Source organism: Carassius carassius, chromosome 32 (genome assembly GCF_963082965.1).
Source record: "Carassius carassius chromosome 32, fCarCar2.1, whole genome shotgun sequence".
In the NCBI taxonomy this organism is placed as follows: Eukaryota; Metazoa; Chordata; class Actinopteri; order Cypriniformes; family Cyprinidae; genus Carassius; species Carassius carassius.
The window spans coordinates 12,748,956-12,776,409 of NC_081786.1; the positions used below are offsets into that span (position 1 = coordinate 12,748,956).

The window sequence follows — 27,454 nt, forward strand, 5'->3', positions numbered from 1 at the left end:
CACTTTAAAATTAAAGAGTACTTTGATTAAGAGAATCTATTGTTAAATAATTAGAGGGCTAGTTGTCACGCTTGATTTTTTCTTTATCGACACATACCTTAACATTGTGGACCTTGTTGTCACAGTATATGGGGCAGGGCTATGGAACCTGACATAAAAAAGTAAAAGGTAGCCTACAAATTATCAAGCAAAATACAAATACTGTAATTAATAAATGTATAACATTTTCAATAAATATGAATGTTTGTCAATGTAATTTTATTGTTAATTCACTTACCCAACAGCAAAATTAAGATTTTAGTACCAGAATCCTTTGCGTGCATTAGTGCTTTATAAGAACACATTTGTAAATAGATTTACTCAGGAAATAAAATATTCTATACAAGAAACCTGGTCATGGAGAAGAGAGTTTTGTTAAGAGAAGAATTTCAGGAGGCAATGAGGTCTCCATGAAGACATCTAACAGATCAGCAGATCAACATATAACTCAAGACCAACAGGTAATAAAGAAACACATTAAAGCTGTCACTGATCAATCTCCTTCACCTCACAAAACAGGGTCAGAGTCTGCAGGCTTGTTCAGTTGCTAAGAAACAGACAGCTAGGCTGGTGGCTGAGTGAGATCTGTGCTGCTGACAGCCGGCCTCTTCCTGCTGTTTGTCTGGCTCCTGGTGGAACTGCACGTGGTCCTGCCCTGCCTCGTTCTCTGTGGCTGCCTCTTTGATGAGCCACTCAGGAGGGCAGTGAACGCAGCCTGGACCTGGACTACAGCTCCTGTAAGGGCTAAAGTGCTGGAGAAGACGCCGCACACTGATGGACGATCAGAGGGAACAAGGTCATAACCTTGTGATCGAACACTCATGATAAACTATACTAACCCCCCCCCCCCGCCCCCCCCCCTAAAAAAAAAACACCATTAAAGTTGAAGCTGGGCACTATATAATCACTATAATCACAGGACATTTCACAGCTGGAAGTACATCAGGCAATACTCATCAAAATGACTGTATTTGTTGAAATTTTGAAGAGCAGCTGTAAATGTGACCACAGCTGAAGTTTTTCCAGTTAAAAACTTAAATGAATTTTTCCTTGCATTCAAATATGAACTGATATCCTGCATCCTGTTTGCTTCGTCAATTCAAATGAAGGAAAAATCATGTCCCTAACATATCATGAATCAACTGAAGCGCTCTAGGAACATGTCCTACTTTACTGTATCTTTAAATCAAAGCTCAGATTACTGAGGACAGACTTCATATGCACAAAAACTGCAGCAGGGGCAAAATTTTAATTTGATCGATTAAAGAAATTTATTCAGGTCATTAAACGAATCGATCTTGTGAAATTTCAGAAGGCACTCCAATTTACTAAACACAGTTTTAGCTCATTGTCTGCATTGAAATAGAGCTGAACCTGCATGGCCGGAGTAGCCATGACGACAGACCACAGATTCCTCATCCACAGTGTTACAGAGCTGCTTATTTTATTGAAACACTTGGAAAAATTCTGCTGAACAGTATCCAGAACTATGGTCTCCGTCACTTTAATTAGCCTGGTATTTTTATGGTTGCTAAGGGACACAAAAACAGAAGAGGCAAAGAGAGATTTCTTCCATTTATTAAGTTTGAAGCCCACTTATACAAAACTCATGAACTGCTTTTAGAACACTTTGATAGCTTTCCCGACATGGAAATAAATTAAGGAGAAGAAGTAAACTGCAACATACAAAAATAAAAATGTTATTGACTAGGTGAATATTGACATGAGGAAATTTGTCCCTCACAGAAAGGCATTGTTTAGTCGCATGTGCTACTCTTTTAGGTTATAAGTTCTTAAACAAATCCAACAGAATCAGTTTTAAGCTTCTAAATGATGTCGGGGAACTTCAAACAAGTACAATTCTTAAATATTGAACCAATACTTGGAGGCTCTACTTCTTTTTATCCAATGAAAAAAAAAATGGCTGGTGGATTAGTCATTTCACAGATGATTACTGACGTGTACAAGGGTCATGCAAAGAAGTGTTATGCCGTGACACTTTTCTCCTGAATTATTACTATCGTAAGACATAAAAACAGCACGTTAAACAAAGGTCTATAGAGCTTCGCTGTAAATCCCAGAGGTATTAAGAAAACAGAACATGCAATGCTGTTTGTAAATGCAACTGTGCAAATGTGTGTGTGTGTATGTCACGGTATCCAAGTTAAAATCCCTTTTCCAGCTCTGTCCGCACTGACCTAGTTCATCAACAATGGATTGTGTCCGTGTTCATGTAAAGTGTCTGCTGACCTGTGATCAAGCACCCTGACAGAGTTAAGTGTGTGTTTGTGTGCGCGCGTGAAAACCTCTGGTCTTGAAACTTCAGAGTGTAGCGAAATACACAACAGCCTTCAAATACTTACAGTCGCCACTCTTTCAATGTGTGATGAATCAACATTAATCAAAGAGTACTGAAGTAAAGTTTAATAAAATGCTTATATATCAGGACACTACTGAGATCTTTGTGAGCGTGTATTCTGCTCAAGAGTTGCTTCCCAAAGCAGTATTATTATTGTTATTATTATTTATGTTATTAAAATACCAATAAACAAACAAGCAGAGCAAAAAAAAAGAGAATTCGACTGGTCACAGCAAAATTTCTGTACACACATTTTAAGAAAAGAGAAAGAGGTTTGGCAGAGCAAATAGAGAGATTTCGGGAACTGGGGGGAACTAGGAAGGTAAAGCTGCCCCATGTAGGGGGTAGTTTGCTGAAGGTGGGGGGGGGTGAAGGGTGTGGTTCTGGGAGGCGAGCCGTTCACCTCTTCTTGGGGGCTTGGGCCATACGGGGCGGGGTCACAGGTCGCCCTGCGTTGACCCCGCTGTACTGATACTTTGCCTTCTTTTCTGATGGCTTCAGGATCTGAGAGAGAAAAGAGTGTGTGAATGTACTGTGAGAATACAATGCATATGTGTGTGTCTGTGTGTGTGTGTGGATGATAACACACCTGAAAAGAGCACATGAGAGACTCATCCACACTCATCATTCCACCGGCGTTGTCAAACTCCCCGCAGTAGTTTGGCGCTGAGAACAGAGTCACCAACTGCCGCTTTGCAAAGAACTCATAACCATCTTCAACCACCTGCGAAACACGACACACACAAGTTATAGCATGAATATTGGATCCTGACTGATTAAAATGATTTGGTACCTGATGTGCCCTGCAGATTAGGTCCAGATCGTGGCGGTTGAGGAATTTGCTGACTACGTCGGCACCGAAAGTGAATGAAACGCCACGATCGTTCTCCCCCCATCCCTGAACGTCCTTATCTGGGTCCGACCACAGCAAATCACACAGCAACCCTGGGAGACCAAGAGACCGAGAATATGTATCTGTGACAATATTTCATTCCATCAGAATGTGTTGGTTGTTTAAATAATGCCTTTATTAGTGGTCAACCAATATTTAATGTAAATGCAATAAAATGTTATGCCAGGTGACTGAAATAATTTTAAAGCTGGAAATAAATGAAAACTAAAACTCAAAATTTAAATAAATTAAACCTAAATTACAAGAAAGAAAAAAAGAAAAAAGAAAGATATTAATAAAAATTACAGCAGCATAAAACTAAAAAACAAAAACGAAAATTGAAATTCTAAAAATAAAAGCTCATTTAAAATACTAATAAAAACTAGCTATAAAAATAGCCTTCCTTCAGCATTACACTAGCAACACCAAGATCATGTGTTCGATTCACAGGGAAGGCAAAGAACTGACATGAAAATATGTACCATGAATGCAATATAAGTCTTTTTGGATAAAAGCATCTGACAAATGCATAAATGTTAAAGAAAACTATAGTACACATAATACTAAAATGACACTGTAGAAAATATAATTGTAAAATACAATTCAATTGTAGGAAATGCAGAAATAAATACAAGAAAAGTGGAGTATCCTTTGTCAAGGTAGTCAGATCCTACAAGTGAGACATTAGTGATTCAGCAAGTATTTGTTTTTGTAAGATGTGCGCATACAGACCTGTATCTGGGACGTCAGTCGGTCGCATAATCCGACGAATCTGTTCCATTGACTGCAGATCAGGAGAGAGACCTAGGAGATGGTGTCAGACAGAAAAAGTGTTACAAAGACCATGCATTAATATTTTTAGACTCAGCTGACCTATTTCATCAGGCCAAGAGTCACTTCCATAAAACCATCCACCATTTGTTCACCCGTTCTCACCTCCATGGCAACAGAAAATCTTCTCATCTATGATAGCAGCAATTGGGAGGCAGTTGAAGCAGTCTGTGAACGTCTTCCAGAGTTTTATGTTGAACCTGCGCTTGCCTGCGACAAACAAACGTACATAATCATAACAATAAAGTATGATCCGTGACCTGAAAGTTTGTTCAGTGGGAGAGAAATCAATATGGTTTCAGATTGTTTGGTGTGGGTGTGTGTTAAAGTTTGGTGTATTTATATTTATGCAAGCGCTCAGACACTCACACTCATCATAGAAGCCGTAGATCCGGTTGATGGAGGCACACTCGTGGTTTCCCCTCAAGAGGAAGAAATTCTCAGGGTATTTGATCTTATAGGCCAGTAGGAGGCAGATGGTCTCCAAAGACTGTTTCCCTCGGTCCACATAATCACCCAGAAAGAGATAGTTTGCCTCCGGTGGAAAACCGCCGTATTCAAACAACCTCAACAGATCTGTATACTGGCCATGGATGTCACCTACAGACAGAGAGAGTTATACAATTGACAAAAATCAATAAAGTTATATGGATTTTGTCAGATTGGGATTCAAAAAAAAAGAAAAGAAAAATGGCCTTAGAATTTCAACACCCGAAATTCAGGTTAATGACACACACACACGGGGTCTCAGGTGTCCCACAGCGAGAGGAGAAATGACCTCAAACCTATCCTCATTAAATCCATATTTATAACCTGCTCTACTTACACACTGATTTCCAAAACCTTGAGAGATGGAGAGGAAGGAATGTAATTAAAACAGTGGAGATGTTCTCCGCTCTGGAGAAGGGGAGTATCGAACCTACCACAGATTTTAAGTGGAGCCTCCAACTCCAGCAGGATGGGCTGACTGAGGAAGATCTCTCGAGATTTAATGCAGAGTCCTCGAACTTCTGCTTCCGTCATCTGAACGATCTTCCCTGGACGACATCCTCGCACTGGAACAGTAGACAGCATTTGTTAACATCTGGTTAACATCATTTTCTAAGTGTGACAACTTTATTGCAGCCTCAACAACTTGGTCAAATGTGGGATTTTCTAATCACTCAATGCTCATACTGACCCACTTATTATACAGGCATCCACTGAAACATGTTGCACACGAAAATAGACTTTCACAATCTGCCAAACTGGCTCTGATCTGATTGATCAGATTTTTGATGCCTGGAAACAAAGGCATGTTTATAAGAAGCCGCAGAAGCACTTCGGAGAAAGAACTAGGCACTGAATTTGAATTCAATCTTGGATTAAATCTTGGGAGAACATTTATAGTTATGTTCGGTTGGCTAGATATCTACGAGAAGAACTATATATTTGAATACTAGGAATATAAATGAATTAACTATATAAATGAATAATAGGAATTAATCTTATTTTTTACCTCACACTGGTCTTTACACTATAAACATTTAAGTTCACATGCTTATCAGACAGGGCTCTTGCTGTCTAATTGGGCCAGAATAGGCTGCAAATTGGACTGTCAATAGTCAAAAGTCACAGTTACACTATAAAAAAATAACCCTTTGATTTATCTTATGATCCTTTTTTTGGAACATTTTCTTATGATCTATACTCCTGTTCAAAAGTTTGGGTTAAAATTAATAATTTTATCCAGCAAGGATGCATTCAATTGACTTAAAAAATGACAAATACTTTTACATTGTTACAAAAGTTTATTTATTTTTTTGTTTTCATAAAAATGCTATGATTTTCAATTTCCTATTAATCAAAGAATCCTGGAATTTTTTTTATCATGGTTTCCACAAAAATAATAAACAGACCAATGGTTTTTACCATCTATATCTATATCTTAAACATGAAATCATCAGCATATTAGAATTATTTAAGAAAGTCATTTTACTGAAGAGTGAAGTCTTGGCTGCTGGAAATTCAACCTTGCCATCAAAGGAATAAATTGAAATACATTCCAATACAAAACAGTTATTTTAAATTATAATAATACTTCACAATATTACCATTTTCCTTTCAAAATCACTGAAATCCTTTCAAAATCATACCAACCCCAAACATTTTTTTATGCATTTTATAATAAATATTTTGAAACGTCTAGATCACAACAGTGATGTCAGTGAATTCTGCTGCTTGTGTGAGTGGGAATCTTGAGAGTGTCTGGAATTCTGCAGAAATGTTTCTGCCTTGCCAAACACAGCCGAGACTGTTAAACAACCATTCTGCAGAGCAGTTTGTCTAAGAACTGAACTTAATTTCGATGGAAAGAAACTAGCGAGAACCTGTAGCCATAATTCACAGACAAGGAGAATGACAGATTAGAAAAGTGTGTGTGCCGTGTGTGTGGGGAGTAAAAGTAGAATAGCTGAGAGACAGTATATATGTCACAGAGAAGGAAAAGTTGTGCTCTTTTCTTACAGTGATGATTACAGTTATATAATAGCATGAACCATTTTAGTCTTCAGGCCGTCCACCCTCACAATATCCCACACAAACCAGAAATGTTGGAGACTCTTTGAAAAGAACCCTGTAACGCCAACTACTGTGTGTGTGTGTGTGTGTGTGTGTGTGAGTAAAGCACAGAGCACTTTACAAGGTTGCAAAAATGATGCCATTTGTACAGATTGAAGTATGTGCATAATTCTATGGTTGATGAAATGCCCGTTTTTGCAGCATGACTAAACATAAGGAAAATCTAATTGTGTGTATGCATGTGTGTTTGACAAGCCACAGTCCAGACCAGTCTGAGCTAGATTATGAGCTCGCCAGAAACAACTTCAAAGTGGCAATCGACTAAAATTTGTAAAACTAATTCATCGCTCTGATTCCTTGTTAATCATGTTAGGGTCACATTACATAATACATAAGAAAGAAATGACACAGACAAGCTAAACTCATCCACTTTCCCACTACAGACTATCCAAGTCCTGACGGGCAGCCATTAGACGACCACCGTGGGACAGCAGGCCGCTTGATCTTCACAGATAGAGAAGTGTGATTGAGAGACACAGATGGAACATGAGAGAAACATACAGAGATGTGTTTGAGAGACCATGAGAATCGAAATGTGAAGAGGCAAAAGCGGGATGTTAGGGTCACACAGAGAATCACAGATGGCATTGCTGAGTGAGGGTCAGCAGGAGGGTGTTGGGACAGATGGACGGGCACGAGGCCATATTGGTTATCAGGGTGGTGCAATAGTCCACGACACTTGCCTTTAGCAAAAGTAACTGAACAGCAGAAGTTTGTTTAGTAACAGAAGTCCGAGGGTAAGATCCAAACCGAAGTCTCCTAAGACAGAAACGTTTGTCTTACTACTACTCTGTCTTACTTTCTCTAAAATGTTCTTTACCGGCTAGTAAATGGATCCAGCATTTAAAAAAGGCATTTATTAAAGCCAACAATCCAGTCTACAGTACAGGAACCATTACAGAGCCACGCTGCCAAACACCACACTGCAGAAGATTATAATGAAATATTATTAATGTTAATTATTAAAAATTAAATGTATTTCACGGTCAGATGATACAGTTTAACAAAGAACAAAATTACCATTCCATTCATTAATTATTCACTTCATACTAATAAACAAAGTGAAGTTAAACTTTAGCAAAGTCACACAGTAAAGTTACTTCACAGTAAGAGCAAATACAGTATAACATTACTAACTAAATATATATTGTAAAGTTAATGAGAGAATATTTAGTGTGCATTATCATTACGAAACGAATTCAGTGTGACATTACTAAAGAGAATACAGGGTAATGTCCCAAAGGCATCAATGTAACATAACGTTGATAAAAGATCAGTGAAATATTATGAAGATAATATATAGTGTCCTAGTGCAACATTACACTAAATTCAAGTTAGACTGTATTAATTTAGTAAGGTTATGCTATATTCCCTTTACTATTCTCCTAAGCAACGTTACACTGAATCCTCTTCATAATGATAATGAACACTTTATTATTGCATGTAAGTTAACACTGTAATGTTACTAAGGAAAAAAAACAAATAAAGTCATAAACTAAACACAGTGAAACATTACTAAAAGAATAAAGTCTAATGTTTTAAGAGAATATTTATTGGTTCATGAAGAGGATTCAGTGATTTATGTTACACCAACAACCGTAATTATAAGAACTGAATACAATTAAACGTTGTTAAGAGAAAAAAAAACAGCGATCAGAGACTAGCTAGCGTAACGCTGTAGCATTTAGTGTAACGTTACCATTACCATTATGTGTAAGATTTAGTATAACATTACTACAAATTCAGTGTTAGGAGGATTTAGAAAACACACTTGTAACATTAATCAATAGTAATCAAACGGTTAACTTGTATAGCGAATACAGTAAAGAGAGTCGAATGGAGAATCAGAATTACGTCGGTTACATTCGCCTGAAGTCAACTACGCAGCGGACACCGCATCGTCCTACCCTCTCTCTCATTTGCCCGGTTTCTTCACCAACTGATGTATAAAAATCTACAGGCCTTCACTACTTTCCCTGCCTGGGTAGATAAAGGCAAGGTTAGCTCTAATCTGAAACTCCCATCGCTGGTATGAAGGCTGTCCAAACCCCAGGGCCATTGTCGTGTTTATAAACAGGCGTTAGAGACCCGAAGCTAAGCACTCGCTTTACGAGCAAAATTCCACATTCACCAGCAGAAAAATAGATCAAGACGAGTAGCTAATTACCGTGTATCTTTATATAAACGCTATATAAAATGCCTTTACGTCCAAAAGGCTTACCTTCAAGAAGCCGAGAAATGAGACTGTCAACGTTTAACTCCCCTTCCGCCATCTTCAGAGCCGAGTTCTGCATGCAACGCTTCCAGTAACGGCCGCTAGGTGGCGCGCGTAATGACGTCATTCACTTAGTTACAAGCTGTTACGTCAATATCAATGATCTTTTCATGAATATTTGAAGGCAAACTTTTGACCTGTTGAAAGCAACGTAATTGTTAATGGTAATTTTCTATTGTTTACCGTTTGGCGATCTGTTTATTTGGTTGCCTTTCCAGGAGGATTTTTATTAGAGTACGTTTAAATTAGGCATTTAGCCTATTTATTAACTTATATTTAATATGTAGTCAGTTATAATTTATTAAGATTGATTAGGATTACAGTGGGTGTAAAATTAATTACAATGAAAATGATTCATTTTGTTTATTGCATTTTAGCAGGCCATCGGTTTCCCATAACCAAATGCTCCTAAACATAACAAATTGAAGTAACATTTGTCTTAACTAAATTTATATTAACTGATAATTTAGTATCCCAGAGGCTTTGTTGGGTTACTAGCGAAGCTGGCATCCACTGATTACTTTAAAATACTAGAGAACTGAATCAGAGGAGCGCATGACAAGAGAAAAAGAGATGATACACAGAAGTTGAGAGAACAGCTTTAAAAAGTAAAAATTTTTACAGTCTGAGTTACAATTCTCTTATTTCTAGGAAATATAATAGGAAATAATAATCTATAAATCTTTTAAAATATAACATACCAATTGCAAAAATACTGTTGAACACATTACACATTAAACTAAAATATTAAACAAAAAATATATATTTTTATTTAAGTGTTTTATTAAAATGAAATAACTGTCTATACAAGTATTACAATTATTTATAATTGAAATAATTTACAGCAATACAATAATTTACTGACATTTAAACATTTCATCATCAAGTACTTGTCAGTGTTTATATAGGGTTTAAAGTCAAACCTGCGGTGGGTTTAATCAATATGTTATAATGTTGTTGTTTTTTTAGTCTTATTAAAACTTAGTTCCATTCATTTCTTTGCCTTCATTTCTCTTTCTGTTCTTTCGTTCTCTGTAGTAGAAGATCATCCAGGTTACGACCCAACCAATAATCAAGCCTCCTACAGCCAGAAGAGCAGCTGCCCAGCCCGGCACAGCATCGTTGGGACAGTCTGCAGGGAGAGGGGTGCCTGGGGCAACTGTGGCAGGTACGACAGTCGTAGAGACATCAGAGCCACTGTTTATTCGTGTAAAGATGAAGGGATGCTCCTGGAGAAGATATGAAGAGATAGCATTAATTGAAAGACCATGCTTGGTTATCTTGCTCTTACAGTGGTTTCTATTGTACATCACCTTACTCACCCTTGTGGGACACTGGATCTTACTGCGGTCATATGTGAAATTATTGTAGGTTTGTTTACTGTCCACAGGCTCCAGCTAAAACCGAAAACACAGGAAAAATGCTGTTAAATATAGGAAAGCTGCTGTGAGATTGTGTGTATGTATATGTATTTACCATATTGTTCCAGAGCGCAATTGCCATCTCTGCATGTCCACGCTCAGAGAAATGAAAACAATCCACAGAGAAGAAAGTCAGGTCTGGTGTGCCATCCTAAAGCAGAAAGAGATTTTTCATCTTGAAGTTTGATACTGAAACTCTAGGTTTTATCTGTTGTAGTGCGAGCTCAAGGCAGACTCCATAAGCATTACATTAATCTAAAATATTTATATACATATTTAAAAATAATTTATAACTGAATGTGTTGTTTATGTGTGATCTCATGATACATGAGGTGTTTTAGAGATATTTGAAGAGCGCTAACCTCGACCATTGGAACAACAGAGTTCTTGAAGAAGGGCTGTTGCACCACTGCAAAGTCCTGTCTTCCATCATATCTTCCCCCATACACCAGCCTTTCAGTCTCCATCTGATGCACAAAACCACACATTGAAGGTCAAGATTATCTAAAGCCCACTCATCAATGAACTGACAACTTGATGGCTACAGACCTGCAGATCTCTGTTGACCTTCTTCATTTCATTCATTTCTGGAGAGTTTTCACGAGGTTCCAGAAAACATGGACACATGTTCCTGTCGCAAACATGTAGTCAAAAAAATGCAGTTGTGTAAGAAAAAACATGATAAAGTACACTGCTTTTTAGATTAAGGCCCAATCCCAATTCTACCCCTTAGCCCTTCCCCTTTCCCCTACCCCTCCGTTTCGTGCGTTCACGTGGAGAGGTAGGGGTGTCTCGATTCTCTTTTGGTTGGAGGGGTAGGGGTAAGGGGAAGGGCCAGATAGCCCTTCAAAAAAAGATTTTTCGGGACCACACTTCAAATGAAGGGGTATGAATTATCTCGGCAACATGGCTGCTACAGCGAACAAAAAGACACATACAGTAAATGTAAGCTTTTTTGGCATAAATAAAGATTTTAACGAAAAGTATTCATTTGTTTTATGTTAAATTCAATTGTCAGTTCATATTAACGGTCATGTTACTCAAAGAAATGTTAGAAAAAAATCGCTAATATTTGCTAACGTCCATATCAGTACAGACTGCATGATAGTGCCACAGCATATGTCTAATCAGGGCCATAACTGCTGTAGACATTGATGGGGGCTAATCCCCCCAATAATAAGAAATCGCAAAAAAAAAAAGTTGCGTGTATTCCCGTCTGTTCGTTTATCTTTTTAGAGTGAGTTTACTTAAAAACAGCGATTGTATCCTCTCGTCGCTGGAAAATATAATGTAGCGATTCAGTATTTAAACTGTTTTTAATAAAAGTCATGGGGCAGCGTTGACAAGTTTATTTTCTCCTGAATGTGTGAGCTGCGCGATTTCCGATATGTGTGTGTGTCAATAAGCAGCTCATTAATCCAGAACGATAATTAAAGGCTCTAATGCACACTGCACACCAGTATATGTGTGTATTGTAAGATCTAGAAGACGTATGATGACGTGTGACGGCATAGTAGTGGTGTCCCAATCCTTAGGGGAATATTTTCTCCCCTACCCCTTGACACTCACAATTCTATAAAATAGAATTGGGATTGGGCCTTAATCATCTGTTTAGTGAAGTATTTACTCTTGCAGGAGGCTGCAGCCCAGTGTGTCCCTCTTTATCATTCGCAGATCCCCGATCTCTAAGATTCCGACGAAATTTACCAGCACTCTGGGAACCTGCACACACACACACACACACACACACACACACACACACACACACACACACACACACACACACACACACACACACACACACACACACACACACACACACACACACACACACACACACACACACACATTGGGTTTCCATGTTTTTTATAGGGACATTCCATAGGTTTAATGTATTTTATACTGTCCTATCCCCTTACCGTAACCCTTCTCCTCATTCTGTATGATTTATAAGCTTGATTCCTCATGGGGACCAAAAATGTCAACATTTACTGGTATTACTATACTTGTGGGACATTTGGTCCCCATAACATAGGAAATACCAAAACACACAATTATTAAAGCATTTTTCTGTGTTAAATATATGGGAAAATGTGTGTAAAAAACCCTGTGATAATGATTTTCTAACTAATAAGAATAACTAACTAATAATTAATGAATGTGATCGGGTTCAGTAAATGCATCTCTCTCACCTCATTGTACAGCATGTCCAGACTGTCTCTGAGGTGACCGATGTACTTAGAAGGAGACAGAGAAGCCTGGGTAGAGAAAAACACAAACCATACATTTTTTTCGGATTGAATTGTTATTTGCTGGTCTTAGATACAAAAAAACATTAACAATGACTCAGTGGCACATCTGTTTGTTAGTAATCAAATGTATTTTAGCTGCTTAAAGGTCACCGCTGTGGTTCTCTGGCGCAAGAAGAAACAATTTATGACGGGGAGCTGAAAGCCTTCATATGATATTAATCATACACTCACCCGGTCGTGACAGTACTGGCAAAGGTCATTTCCCCCAATAAATAGTGTCACCAGTTTCCAATCCTTCTCAAAGTCCACTTTCTGAAAAATGAAAGTAGTGTTTTAAAAAAAATTGATTAAATTAGATTGTTTATTGCCCTACAACAATTGGTGGAATTTGCCTTATGCAGCAAGGAGTTGGCACATGCATACAAAATATAGTTATAAATTACAGAAGACAGCAAACATTGTCATTTTGATGTATTTTTTTATTCAACAGAAAATGATTTAAAGCAAAACTTTAAAAACATTGTGTTTTTTTTTCAAAGTTGTGTTTAAAACAAATTTGTAGAGTATGTATTTCAAGAACATGCTATTTAAGTTTTTCCACAGTAAAATATCACATTTAATTTGTGTTACTCGCCTGTTGCCAATTGCAACAGTTTATTTTTTTCAGTCAACTTAATAGATTGAATAAGCATACTGACCATGCTATCCTTTAAAGCTGTGATAAGATCCCTCACTTGTGCTGGTATATTACTGAATAGAGAGGAAGAAATCATTAGCTGAAAGGATACTGTGAACTGAGTTTTTATGTGTTTATGTGTGTTCCTTACCTTGCTTTGGCACCGCTCACTGCCATATTGAAGCCATTTGGTCGTTTACTTTTCCCCTTTGAGAAGCCAAAAACATTTGGATTGAACTTCTTAAGAATATCTGATAACATAATGACAAAAGGCGCTAGTTATTATCATGTTGTTAAACAAGAATCAATTCAAATCTGCTAATAATGATCAGAGCCATTGGAGTATCATTTCTAATCAATATAACCAAACTGCTAGTAAAAATTACATCAAGTGTTACATAAGGTTATACTCACTTGGCAATGTGGTGACAGTCTCCAAAGTATCATCTCCACCAATGCTATCAATTAAATTAAACACAGAACACTCAGAAAACCTGTAGAACAAAGCAATTCCAAAGGCATACAGCAGACTGTCACAAACTCACCTCCAGGAAACCCCTCGCTCCTCATCCACTAACTGCAGAAGGTTCTCAGCTTTTGCACCAAAGCCGGCCTGACAGATTCAGAGAGAGAGAGAATCATAATTACATGACAAAGAATCGCAACATACAAAAATATACACACACACTTACAGTGATTGAATCTCCCAGAGACGCCACCACTTTAATGTCAGCTGGACGCAGCCTGTGAACTGAGAAAGAAATGTCATTATGTGATTAACTGGATGCCTGAACACAACAACAAAGCAACAATGCAGCACTACTTGGACCTAAAAGGATAATAAATCATGGCAGGATATCTTGCCTGCTTGTCTCTAACCATAAACTATATTTATGTACATAGGTTCTCCTCTTTCTTGTATTTTTTATCTATTATTAATCTTTCTTTTTATCCTTCTTAATATTTTATTTAAACATTCAGTCATTTATACAAAATAAAATAAATAGATATGTCAATAAATAATATAATATGCTTATAAAACATTTGTATAACTTATTACATGCAATATACTAATAAAATGTTATTGAGGTTATGTTAATACATAACAGTTCTGTATCTAAACTTCATCTCAACTGTGATTGCCTTGATATCGAAACACAACAAAAAAGAAACAATAAAAATCAATGGTGTGACATCTGAAAGCCTGTATTACATCTTTATCCCTCTCAATAAACCTATGTGCACATATATATAAAATGACTGGAAATTAAAAAACATATATATATATATGTTTAATTTCTTTTTATATATTACAAATTGTATCCTCATTAATATTTTCAAGGTATTACAGCACTTTATTTCAAAGAATTCATGCAACATTTTTACATTTTGCTATTTCATTAACAGAATGTCAATCCACAGTATGTGTCTGTTACATATACATATATTATATATCTGTTAATGAAGTACCAAAATAAAATTTAGCAAAGTAAAAATATTGCATGACTTTTAATAAATACAACACTGTAATACTTTAAAGTCAATAAAACAGAGATTATTAAATAAAAATACAAGAAAAGGAGAAATAGTTAATTAGAGAGTTGGATAGTTATGGTCATCTGGTGGGAAAAATTAAGCAAATTAATTTCTCCCCTCTCTCTTTCTTACCAGATGTTGGCACAGTGTCAGAGGGCGCTGTGTCCACACATGAGAAATCACTTCCCCAATTCTAAAATGAAAAGGAGAAATCATTTCATAATATCACTTTAAGGTTCTATTGTATTTTATTAATATTGTTTGTAATATACCTGTGTGACTTACATTTGCAGGTGGAGGAGGAGGAGGAGGGGTGTTGTATGTGTAATTGCTGTTGTGATAGGTCCTCAAATAGGGGGACGACTAAAGAAGAATAGGAAAAGGTATTAAAATGTGACAGAATGATAAAGTTTAAAGAAGAATTATACAGTTTAAACTCACCTTTTCTGGGCATTTAAGAGAGATACCTGCAGTAAAATCTTCACTATCTGTCTTATTACCTAAAGGCTCCATCTGAGAGAGAGAGAGAGAGAGAGAGAGACAACTAATAAATAAATGAAAATCCATTTTGAGAGTTAAGACGCTGTGAAATGACAACATATTAAGAAAGTCTATGGAAATGTATTTTTTCCTGTTGAACTGTATTATATATTGTAAATTAACACAATTCAATTACACATCCACAAAGAGGTTATTGCTGAAGTAGCATCAGTCATTTACAGTAAATAAAATAATATATAAAATAAATAAATAAATGCAAACAACATGCTTGAAAAACACTTGCATCTTAAATTACACGAAATATATTAATAAAAACATTATGAGGCTTATACATTGTGACGAGTGGGGCTGTGCCGAGAGACGTGGGAACAGAGCAAGGCCGGTGGAGTGATTGGAGATGAGCATGAGCGACACCTGCTCGACCCACCGGTCTTGAGTCCCACGGAGGAGATGGAAGGATATAAATTATTATTTGAAAATAAAATTAAAATTAAAATTATTTGATTTTCCGCCAGTTCCCGCCTCCTTTTTCCCGATGATTATGGAGTTTTAATTCGTTACAGTGGTGCCGAAGCCCGGGAGAAGGAGGGACGCGCTGCTGAAGATCCCTCGCCGCTGTGGTGAATCCGCGGTGCCATCGAGCAGGCGAGGAAGTGTGTCGCCATGGACGCTCGAGGCGGTGGGCTGGAGTGAGTTGCTGGGGACGGACGAGCTCGCTGCCGCCCGCCCGTGATGTGGAGGGGCGGCTGCCGTCCGTGAAGGAGCGAAAGAGTCGGCGCCATTCGCCAGGGGGCCGGAGCCTGCTGCCTCTGTGAAGGAATCCGGAGGAGCAGGGAACGGGGGACTCATGCCGGCTGCCCAAAACCGGAGGAGCCGTCGCCGTCCACCAGGAGGCGGAGGAATGTCGTGCCGTCTGCCGAGGGCCGTCCAGGATATAAATGGAAGGATATAATACTGGAGCGACGACAGTGAAGGACGAGAGAGGACCAGGCCTGGACTTTATTTTGTATGTGGTTTTTATTTATTTTATCTGTTTTGTCTTTATTTTGTCATTATTAAATCTTATTTGATTGTCCGGCAGTTCCCGCCTCCTTCTTCCCGATGATTATGGAGTTTTAATTCGTTACATACATGAACATATCTTTTTAACTCATATGCTTACCAAGTTATTCCAGAGAGCCCGAGCCATGAGCGTGTGAGCTTTCTGACTGAGATGGAAACAGTCTGGAGAGAAATAGGAACGGTCTGGTCTCCCATCCTAAAAGAGCATGGTAAAAATTACAAAGATAATGTGAACTAACAGTTCAAAAGGATTGCTTGTGTAATAAATGATGTGAGACTGCCGTGCACCTCCAACACAGGGAGAAACACATTTCTGAAGAATGGCTGTAGGACCACTGTGAAGTTATCATGAGTGTCATATCGCCCAGACCACCAGCTCCCTCATACCACGCTGAGAATAAAACACAACAGCATGTAAACTGTACATTTGCCTTGTATTATCAATAATCCAATTCATAATAAATATTCAAATACAGATGTTTACACAATAAATTCATTTTAATGTGATATGTTGTGTACCTGGTAGGCTTGGTTGAACTCCTGCAACATCTGGAACTCATGAGATCCATCTTTAGGTTTCAGAACACAGCGACACAACATGCTAAAAAAATAAAACACAAAGCAAATAATGTAAGACTAACAAGAACCAAAAGCTTAAAATATCAGATGCTCTACCAGAATCAAGCAGAAATCAGGAGAGCCAGTATATAGGGCAAAACTCACTTTACCAGCCAGGTGGGGCAGCCAAGAGTGGGGTCCTGATGGAGGCGGCGCAGTGGAATTATATCCAGGAGCTCCACTAAATTCACCAGGGCACGAGGGACCTGGAGGAGAACACATGATTAACTCCAGCAAGCAGCAGCGATTTACACTGGAGGTTTGTTATCAATAATCTGGTTTAACAAAAGCAGTCAGATAGATTCTTTGACGACTGTTTCTACTACAATCCAATATATATAAACAGAGAGAGAGAGAGAGAGAGAGAGAGAGAGAGAGAGAGAGAGAGAGAGAGAGAGAGAGAGTAAGAGAGAGAGAGAACGCTACAAAACCAGAGCTAAAACTGCCTCACCTCTTTATGTAATATGTCCAAACCCTCACGAATATACTTCACAATGTTATCAGAAGAATAGTACCGCTGAGGAGAAAAAGAGAAAGAGAGAGAGAGAGTGATTAAGAGAGATAGTAGTAATTGCAGATTTATTACTGAAACTCTGATAATAGATAAAACAGGCTCTATTAATATCAGCGTACAGTATCAGAGCAGTGGGCGCATATGTCATTTCCTCCAATGAAGACTGTGATAATCTTCCAGTCATTCTGGAAATCAATTCGCTGAAAAGAGACAGAAATTTTCAGCCAGTCTGAATGTTAAGATTTTGCATCCTGTGTCTTAATATTTCTTAATATTTTACAGAAAAAAAAAACTCAAACATACAACCGAAATGAATGATACCTTAATAAAAATCGGAGGATCGAAAATATAATTATATCATTGTGACAACATTTTCAACAACAGGAGTAAAGTAAATGTATGTGAGATTTTGAGAATGACTGACCGAGTCTTCTTTCATTCTTTTAATGACAGCATGAGCTTGTGTGACCATGTCACTGCAAAATGAAAAATTACATATTACTCGTTATTACTCAGTTATTAAGTTTATTAAATTATCAAAAGTGACAGAATCAAATATTTTTATTTGTAATAAATGCTGTTCTTTTACATTTTCGATTGATCAAATAATTCCTGAAAAAAGGGTATCATGGTCTCTAGAAAAACATTGAGCAGCACAACAGTTTCAACACTGGTAATAATCAGAAATGTTTCTTGAGCACCAAATTAGCATATTAGCAATATTTCTTAAGGATCATGTGACACTGAAGACTAATGGCTACAAAAAAATTAGCTTTGCCATCATTGCTATAAATTGCATTTTAAACTTGAATATGTATGTATATACAGTATATGCTTTTAGTTTTAATGCAAAAATCCAATGCTTCATACTCCTCACTGGTTTATAAGAGAAGTTACTCACTCCGATGTGGCTCCTGGAACTGCTTGGTTCAGAAAACTCCGTGCAGAATTCTCACTTCCTTTTCCAACTGAATAGCCAGTGATTGAAGGGTTAAACTCTCTCAATATATCTAAATGACAAAAAAAAAAAAAAAACACACACACATTATTTTACACACACATAATCACTCTAAATCTGATTTGCATGTCTATCTAATCCCTGAATGTGATAGATAGATTGGTAAGGGTAAACATACTGTACATGGCTTGCGGTTTTTTTAAAGGAGGGACTGAAGAATAATGCTCAATTGACCTCTAATTTCACCCCTGGACTACTTCAAGTTATGTAGTATATAGTAGAGATTAAAAAGCAGCTATTTATTGTATAAACTCTTGCGTCATCTGATCAGCTATTATGTAGTTTAAAAATTTTTTATGACTACAATCATTTCTGTGTTGATTATGTTTCTTCTTAATGATTGATCATAAATCTACAGTACACAATAATAAGAGCATGACAGTAACATGACAGCTTGCACATACTTGGTAAAGTGGTTGTAGTTGTGAGGTTCCCATCTCCACCAATGCTGAAAACAAAAAAGTCAATATATCTGTGCCTCATGAGATCATTGATCATTTTGAATTTTATCCTGTAAATCATATGGATAAAACGAAACCAGCAACATTTGTGCACAATAAACTGATGGTTCACAGTGTGATCGGGGTAGACACTCACCTCCATGACAGGCCGCGATACTCTGTAAGCACACCTAGAAGATTGTTCTGTGCTGCACCCACCCCATTGGCTGCCTGTTTTTTGGGGAAAGGAAATGACATCACAACTTCATGAATTCACTACTGTTCAAAAGTTTGCAATCAGTAAGGTCAGTACTTTTATTTAGCAACCATGCATTAAAGTGATAAGCAACAGTAAAGACTTTTAATATGTTACAAAAGATTATCACTGTTCTTACTGTATTTTTCACAAAGAAAATGCAGCCTTGAGCATAAGAGACTTCTTTTAAAAAACATTAAAAAAATTCCTACAGACTCCAAACATTCAGTTGTAGTGCATATTTGTTAAAAAGTATCTTTGGTATTAGCAAATATCATTAATACATTAAAATGTGTATGTTTATTACCGTCAAAGAATCACCCATTGCTGCCACCACTTTGATGTCTGCTGGCCGTAAGGCATGGACTATAGAAGAGACAAACAGAAACGTGCTTAAAAAAAACTCCTTTTTATTTCTAGCCAGGGTGCACAACAGGTTTGAGATCCCTGTTTACCTGAGGTAGGGATGCTGGGAGATGGAGACCTGTCCTCACAGGTGAGCTCACTCCCCATCACCTGAAAAGTCAGATGCAGCACAAGTTAGACACACTGTAAGTCGGAGCAACAGGGCCAACTTATAGTGAGAATGGACTAACTGGGTGGAAAAGTGGAGAGGGATCCTCTGTTTGGAAGTTATTGAGCTCAGGCAGGTATGAGTTTTCATGTGTTCGCAAAAACGGCTTTTCCTGGGACAGAACAACAGGTTTAATAAGGCATATGTGAATGTTTATGTCTGTTAAGAAAAAATATCACCCAGACTTGAATATACACATTGTGAACATTGAGTCACTAACACAAAAATATATAGGATAAAGTCAGTGCTATAAAAAATGAAACGGAACTCAAATACTTTCACCTTATCACAGGTGAAGGACAGAAACTTGCGTAAAACATAAAGTTTCGGGAAGCGCAGAACACCGTTTGGTGAGATAAAGCCATATTTATAAAGCCACTATGATTCAGCAGTTGTCATTATGAATGCAGAAGGGGTCATAAATCAAATATCTCCCTCACCTTTGTGGGGCACGGAATGGTGAATATGCCCCGCCCATTCATCTCAGTCTTATCTGTCATTGGCTGCAGCTGGAAAGAGAATAATCAGGATTGGTCAAAAAGTGGGCTCCAGTTCTTCGTCATATAAAGGCAAGATTAGATAGGTGGTTTGAGATGTGTTTCTTGGTTGAATAAGATTCAGATTAGATGCTATCACTGAGAGCTTATTATCAGTCTACCTGTTATCAGTCACATCAGGGCCTTTAACACTTTGAACTTTTATATCTTGAAAGTAAAGTGTCCAGGATTTCACCCCTACACCAAAAGAACAATGTACACATGCATTGATTGCATTAATATTAACTTACCAAATTAGTCCAGAGTTGTATGGTCAACAAGCTTATGTCACGTGAGGAGTCCGATGTAAAGGCTTTCATCTGAAAACAACAAAAATAACATGCCAAATTATCCTTACAAAAATTGCTATAGTGGTCATGTCTCTGCAGCACTGCGTGAGTCATATCTGTGTTTTTTAGAAGAGCAAATTGATTCAGAAACAAATAACATTCTCTCAAGTCTGATGCAGTGAATCACTAGAAAGGTTAAGATTTATATTTAGTCATTTTTGGTTATTTAATATCTTCAAGTCAAAGTAAAATACACAAGTTTACGTGCACTTTTATTAAAACAATACATTTCATTACTAGAGGTTCTGGCCTTTATAAATGTTCTTGATGCAATACATATCTATTAATATCTACAATATCTATCTATCTGTCTGTCTGTCTGTCTGACTATCTAGTGGCCTGTTTAAAATGATCTCTGAGTATTAAAGACTCACTGGGTTTGACAGTTCGATGTGCACTGGACTGGATTGAAGCATTACGCTGAAATCTTCCCGGTCACCAAACCAGCCTCTTCTCTCTAGAAGAGCACTGACAGATTCCTGTTCAATAAACATATATACTGTTTGACAATGTAAAACTATTTTAGCATAGACATTCAAGAGTCACCCGTGTACCAGTGTTTGTGTTTTTGTAAACAAATTATATGTACTGTACCTGCAATAAAGCCATGGGTACTATAGTATCCAGTCTGCGTCTGTTTTCATCATATCTTTTCTCACACTGGAACTGACACACTCTAAAAAACATAAACACCTTATTAAATTAAACTGTTCATTGCAGAAATTTATCAGAACTGTCAGAAAGTTGTCTCATACTGACCGGTCATGTGAAAGTCCACTCCAAACAACAACATAAACCAGTGTATTTTTCAACTAGAGAGAGAGAAAAGAAAGCTGTTGTAGTAAACAAACTCAGTATACTGATTCAAAACTGTTGTTTGAAGGATATTGTCTTTACCTTCTTATGAAGAGAGTCCAGTGTCTGTTCAACTTTATTTACTGTTGCATCAATGGTTGCATTCAAGTCCTAAGTACAAGTGCAGAATAGTATAGAATTAAAGCTGTACTTCGATTGTTTCGAAGTCCCATGTAATAAGTTATAGAGGTTGATAGGATTTGTGGTCAAATGTCTGACCTGGTCCGTACACACAGAGAGCTCATCGACTGGTATGAAGAACAGGAGCAACTTCCACTGAACAAGAATGACAGCACAAGAGATGTTAATGGATGTAAATGGTAGATTGCTCATGTTTATAAAATAACACGTCTACCTTACAGTGTTTATTTAAGCAATGTTTCATATTGGATTTATACAACAGTTAAGTTGGTAGAGTACATTTACATTTTAAACACAATATTACCAGTTTGTCTATTTGCTCCTGCCAAAAATATAAATAAACTTCCAAATGAAGACAAGCTTAATCAATCATTACATGTCTACGTCTACGAGCAAGAAACAAGTGTTTCCATCCTGAATGCATCTGCGTTTTTGAAAGTTCGAGTCACTCATAAAGCATCATTTCACTCTCAAACACTCAAATTGTTTGGATCGTAAATGACTCAAGAGTCGACTGAATGACTAGTTCATAAAGACAGTCGGTTGTTATGTTCCTGAATGAATCTGTGTTTTTTTCGAAGCATTTGGTTGAATTAATGAATAAATGAAATTAATAAATACTCGCTAATGTCGCCACCTGGGCTACTCATGCAATGATGTAACCTGCAAATTTGACGAGTGCATTTAATAACAGCTTTAGTGTAAGTACTCACAACATTCTAGTCATTCGTTGTACTGTATGAATGAATAACTGATTTAAGTCCACCTTTTTGTTCTTTCATTAAGCCTAACTGAGAATAGCACCTGTTACTATAATGACAGTGACTAAAGTAGATATGAAAGATGGCGATGTCCGTAACACAGGAAAATATTATTATATGTGACGCTACAGTGTGGGGAGCAGCTCATGTGGAATAAAACCTTAAAATAACACAGCTCCTACCGCATATGAAAAATGAGCGGAAACTGGAGACCAGAAATAACTGTTATAAAGGCCTGACTGTTTTTACCTGAGTGGGGCTGCTGAGTGACTCCATGTACTCTACGTGATCCATTAAGCTTCTGTCACAAAAAGATAGTCATTGTAAACCTTCAGAAAATGTAGCATCTGTAATTAAATAGTTGATATTAATTTCTTTCTATGATACCTTTGTTCAGGTACAACAGTTGTCACATCTGGGTTAAAGGTGAACAATATTTCTAAGGTAGAAAAGTGAAAAGATGTTATTTTGTTTTTGTAAAACTGAGGCCTTTGTCTCTCTTTCAGATACCTGAAAAGTAGCATTGTATCACCATCTTCACCTCACATACACATTGTGCTTAGCATGCATCGGTGCACCTGTTTTATTGACTTAACAATTAGTTATCTTTTAACAATTAGTTAACAGAATTTACAGAAACACTAAACAATGTTGCATTCATAAGAGGAGAAATAAAGATAGCTGTAGTCCTTTGAGGTTTTCCAGAGGACATCAGAGCAGACAATCATCGATAACTCTATCGCAAACAGTAGTTAACAGACCAATAATATCAGGCCAACTGACTCAAAACCCAAAACAAAGTTCTTTAGTGTGGAAGATAAGACAATATTATCACATTTGATTGAGATTAGGGACATGTTTGAAGGATTTCCTCTTCGTAATAAAATCAATTTAGGCTAAAATATGTGTTTTATGTGTTAATATGTTTCAGCCAATTTTTTTCGGTCATGTCATTTATCTCAGAAAATGAACATTCAAAGACCAGAGTGTTGTTTGTTCAGATACATGGCTGCGTGTGTATCCCTCCTCTGGCCTTGACTTTCATTTCAAGGACTCAGGCTCAATCTTTCCTAAACCTTTATGCAACGATCTGGTTTAATCAAGCCTGATAATCACACAGATGCATGTGAAGGGCCTTGTGAGCTCTATCAATGTGTTACTCAGTCAATAAAAAAAAAAGGTAACTGAAAGCCATGCAGATTCAACAATGGTATTTGAATGCAGTTCAAGTACAAAACTAAATGCGGGTTATGGTATTATGTGTCTGTTTATTTCTATAGAATAATATTGAGACCTTACCAGATAGCATGTTCAGGGCTCTAATTTCATCAGATCTGCCATAGAAAACACGCAATTTAATAATTTTGAGTGGCATGATAATAGTATTTGAATTAAGGAAATTAACAAATTAAATCAAATTCTTTTGATCTAAAAAACATATAATTCATATTCTATTTACTATGTTATTCTGTTCTCATTTTAATTATGGAATAACAAAACAGACAGAAACCAGCTGTGTGATTAATATTTAGCTTTTAAAATCAGAGCCTGGCCTGAATTTAGGTATTAATTAACTTTAGTTAAACTAATGTGCTGCTCTATGTTAGTAAGTCTTTCATGCTTACAATTGATATTTTAATGCACTTATATTTGGACATAAATTTGGACACACCTCTTCACATCGGACATAACCAGTGCAGATACCACGGACACATCAGCTGGCCTCAGAGAATGCACTGCGAAAAGGATGATATGACAAATTATACACTGATATCCAGACTAGATGTTAATTACTTTTCTCGTTGTGCACAAGAGTCTTGTAGATTCCTTTACCAGAAATTGGAGTGCTGGGTGAAGGGGATGAAACAGCACAATGCAGAGATTCAACTGCAGAAACACAATATCAAACCCTGATAAGACAATGGCACACATCAACAGATTTGACTCATTGTATTGACATGGAAGCAAAACTTGTGTGACCAATAATTTCTGGTAAATGCATTACCTACAGTATATTGCATTGGATGAATTAGAATTTAAAGACTAAGAAGACACATAGAAAGTGTATAACACATGCAGTCTCACATCTGCTCAATGGTAGAGTAATTCATAACCTCTCGGTATAGGCTAAAGGAGAAAATCATTTCTAAAATACTACCAAGTCATTAAAATGTCAGAAAAATAATCTAAGGAAACTTTATGCAGAGCGCTGGAAGTGGAAGCGGAGTGGTGGAATATCAAAAGTGATTAAATACCTGCTGAACACCTGCATGCTAGAAGAGCCAGGATCATAATCTGTGCACAGGAAGAGAAAGTAAGATCTTTTATTCCCATGATGGAAAGAATCATCTGCTTCTTTGCTTGGTTCATCTGCTTAGAGCCACTTGGGGTAAAGAGCAGTTATGAACAAAACTGTTGAAACCTTTGGTAACACTTGCTCTAACATATGACTGAAATGTCCCTCATCACTCAGACACGCCTCCTGTTAGTTTGCATGTTTCAAGGTAGATGGCATGGAATTTATTTTTATAGATCTTATCAAGCTGTTTATTGGAAAGATATTGGCTATCTATAGTCCTGTGGCCGGTTGCATAAACTACATAGACGAGTCTAACAAGGCATCCAATTTTTCTTCTTTAAGACTGGTCATAATTTTTTAAATAATAATTACATAAATATGTATGAATAAAATACATACATTAAAATAGCCAAATTTGAATCCAGAAATCAATACTGGCTAACAGCTAGCTGATCAAAATGGTTCTTAAGACAGTCTTAACATAGTGACCATGTTTACGCAAATGGGGCCATGTTTTTTACCTTAGGATGATATAACATGTTTTCTTGACTGTTGTCCTGAGCAACACTACATTTTGTCAATTTGAATTTCTTTGTTTATTCATGCAAAATGCCTCATTCAGCCAATAAATTCATCAAAGCAACTGCAGATTTCTTGTTCAACACTTCTCAATTATTAACACAATTAAAACTGATATATCAGTTTGGTAGTCATATATACTGTATACGTGAAGTTAACTATTTTTGTTTCTGATGGTGCAATTCCTTTTCAAAGCAAATAAAGTTTAGAAGGTTCTACTTAGACCTCAACACACACACACACACACACACACACACACACACACACACACACACACACACACACACACACACACACACACACACACACACACACACACACACACACACTGTATATATATATAGAGAGAGAGAGTGCAATATGTAATCTGATAATCACTATACAATAATTTAAACTGAACTGAAAATTTGTTTATTTTATCTCAAATGAGTTCTGACTGAATTACCGTGCCAATTATTCAAGTGCCAAGTGAAGGCAAATTATATTTAGCCAGTTTTTCTTGCTGTGTGTGTTTGGAGGTTCAGGAGTGCAGATCTTGAATCTGATTAGATATGATTAAAGATGCTGAGAATGATGAAAGTCATTAAGATTTCAGAAAATTTACAGCTTCTCTGATTGATAAGATTAACATCTCACCCTGAGGCAAGAAGATAACTAATTTGTGTAACATTGTACATGCATCTAGAGCTCAAAATAACTGACATCAGAATGAGATGATTGATGGCTGAGATGTTAATATATACCTGGCTGGGGTTAGACCATGAACATTGTCATGTTTATATAAACAAAATAATAGAAAACCAAAGTTCAGTTTTCTGGCTGCAGTGACAATCGAGTGGCTGAGTGGTAAAGGTCAATGACTTCCTGTGTGGATTTGTTTGCCGGTGGTCTATGGATCAAAAGGTCAAATCTCAAAATGCTTCCTAAGGCTATACTGAAAATCAGTCAAAAGCAGTCAGAAACTTCCAAAAAATTATAAGCACTATGCAAGTTAGTTATGGTTCAAATATGATTGTGATATGATATGGTTAACCATAATAAATCAAAAAAGTATTTTTTTGCTGGTGACTGCAGCAAGGTGCAAGTTAGTATATCTGTTAAGCCTTATTGTGGAGCCTGAAAGTAATGTAAGTAATGTAAAGTAATGTAAACTAAATGCAATATAAATCTTGTTATTAAGATTATAATTATATGACAAGCTGTTAAATTCATCAATTGTAACAAATTATGAATTTAACAACACATCATAATATGATTCTTTAAAAAGTCATTCAAATTAAAGAATTTGATTTCATGAGATGTAATGTCTTCATTTGTATTTTTTTTTATTATAAGTGCTTTTTTTTCTTTTCTTTTGGTTCTGTTGTTTTTATGGGAGTTTTCCCTCAACCATAAAAGCAGAGTTGTACCTGAAGAGTCTCTACTTGGAGTTTGTCCCAGTTGGTGTATTTTTGGATGGTGAGTATAGGCCCCAGACCTCACATTCATTGTGTGCAATGAGGTCTATAACAGGTTAGATTATTTATAGCCAGATTCTGGTAAGGGGGTCTCAGTTTTGATACATAATGCCCTTTGTGCCATGTCTCTGAAGACATCCACAGCCTTGTTGACGTTTTCAGTGGTGCTGCTGATATTAATACACAGGTAGTTTTGAGTATGTTCTAGGGACTTGTTATAGCTTGAAGCTATATTTGTAGTCTTTCTTTTTCTTTTTCTTTTTTGGGTGACATCACCAAGATCTGCAGACAGCACTTGACTGCAGAGGAAAATCGATATAAATTGTATTTATTTATTTTATTTTTTTTGACAAGGCGCTGAATTTAATTGAAGATCCTCCTGTAAAATGTAAAAGTTTTAAAATCTGCTTCCAAAATATATACATACACATACTGTATTTCTAAACATTCAGAGAACTAATGTTTCTCAGTGGCAACTTGCATCTGTTTGGTTACCCACAGCCATCAAAACATCTTCTTCTATGTTCAACAGAAAAAAGAAATGAATACAGTTTTGAAATAACTTGAGGGTGAGTAAATGATAACAGACGAAA

At 36.8% G+C, this 27,454-nt stretch overlaps 2 protein-coding genes across 2 annotated transcripts; both read right to left on the reverse strand.

Moving 5' to 3' along the window:
- Positions 1–1,601: 1,601 nt before the first annotated feature.
- LOC132112748 (serine/threonine-protein phosphatase PP1-beta catalytic subunit-like) lies at positions 1,602–9,116 on the reverse strand. Its single transcript, XM_059520389.1, has 8 exons — positions 8,962–9,116; positions 5,045–5,176; positions 4,491–4,721; positions 4,227–4,331; positions 4,023–4,094; positions 3,192–3,343; positions 2,988–3,122; positions 1,602–2,902 (listed from the first exon to the last, which is right to left on the reverse strand). The coding sequence occupies exons 1-8, from the start codon at positions 9,080–9,082 to the stop codon at positions 2,798–2,800; spliced, it is 1,053 nt and encodes a 350-aa protein (XP_059376372.1). The 5' UTR covers positions 9,083–9,116; the 3' UTR covers positions 1,602–2,797.
- A 686-nt stretch (positions 9,117–9,802) lies between these two features.
- plb1 (phospholipase B1) lies at positions 9,803–24,948 on the reverse strand. Its single transcript, XM_059520388.1, is given in 43 exon segments — positions 9,803–10,244; positions 10,338–10,412; positions 10,492–10,587; positions 10,799–10,903; positions 10,986–11,067; positions 12,064–12,158; positions 12,629–12,694; positions 12,920–13,000; positions 13,387–13,438; positions 13,516–13,615; positions 13,779–13,822; positions 13,910–13,977; positions 14,057–14,115; positions 15,033–15,093; positions 15,186–15,263; positions 15,342–15,413; positions 16,564–16,659; positions 16,752–16,833; positions 16,835–16,854; positions 16,983–17,064; positions 17,187–17,287; positions 17,533–17,598; positions 17,715–17,795; positions 18,020–18,071; positions 18,497–18,605; positions 19,018–19,061; positions 19,211–19,284; positions 19,617–19,675; positions 19,765–19,825; positions 19,906–19,995; positions 20,324–20,392; positions 20,671–20,739; positions 21,144–21,248; positions 21,364–21,445; positions 21,529–21,581; positions 21,667–21,735; positions 21,844–21,900; positions 22,776–22,827; positions 22,914–22,965; positions 23,826–23,860; positions 24,199–24,262; positions 24,360–24,413; positions 24,782–24,948. Coding segments are annotated over 43 exon segments (3,282 nt in total). The 5' UTR covers positions 24,897–24,948; the 3' UTR covers positions 9,803–9,989.
- Between the last annotated feature and the right edge of the window lie 2,506 nt (positions 24,949–27,454).

Bases quoted from the DNA above. Each gene is read 5' to 3' on its own strand.
- LOC132112748 (XM_059520389.1), bottom strand. From the start codon at position 9,082: ATGACGTCATTACGCGCGCCACCTAGCGGCCGTTACTGGAAGCGTTGC. The intron at 3,344-4,022 runs GTCTGTATGCGC...TTGGTCTCCCAG, and splicing joins GACTGACGTCCCAGATACAG to GGTTGCTGTGTGATTTGCTG. The intron at 2,903-2,987 runs GTGTGTTATCAT...TTTCTCTCTCAG, and splicing joins CTCTCATGTGCTCTTTTCAG to ATCCTGAAGCCATCAGAAAA.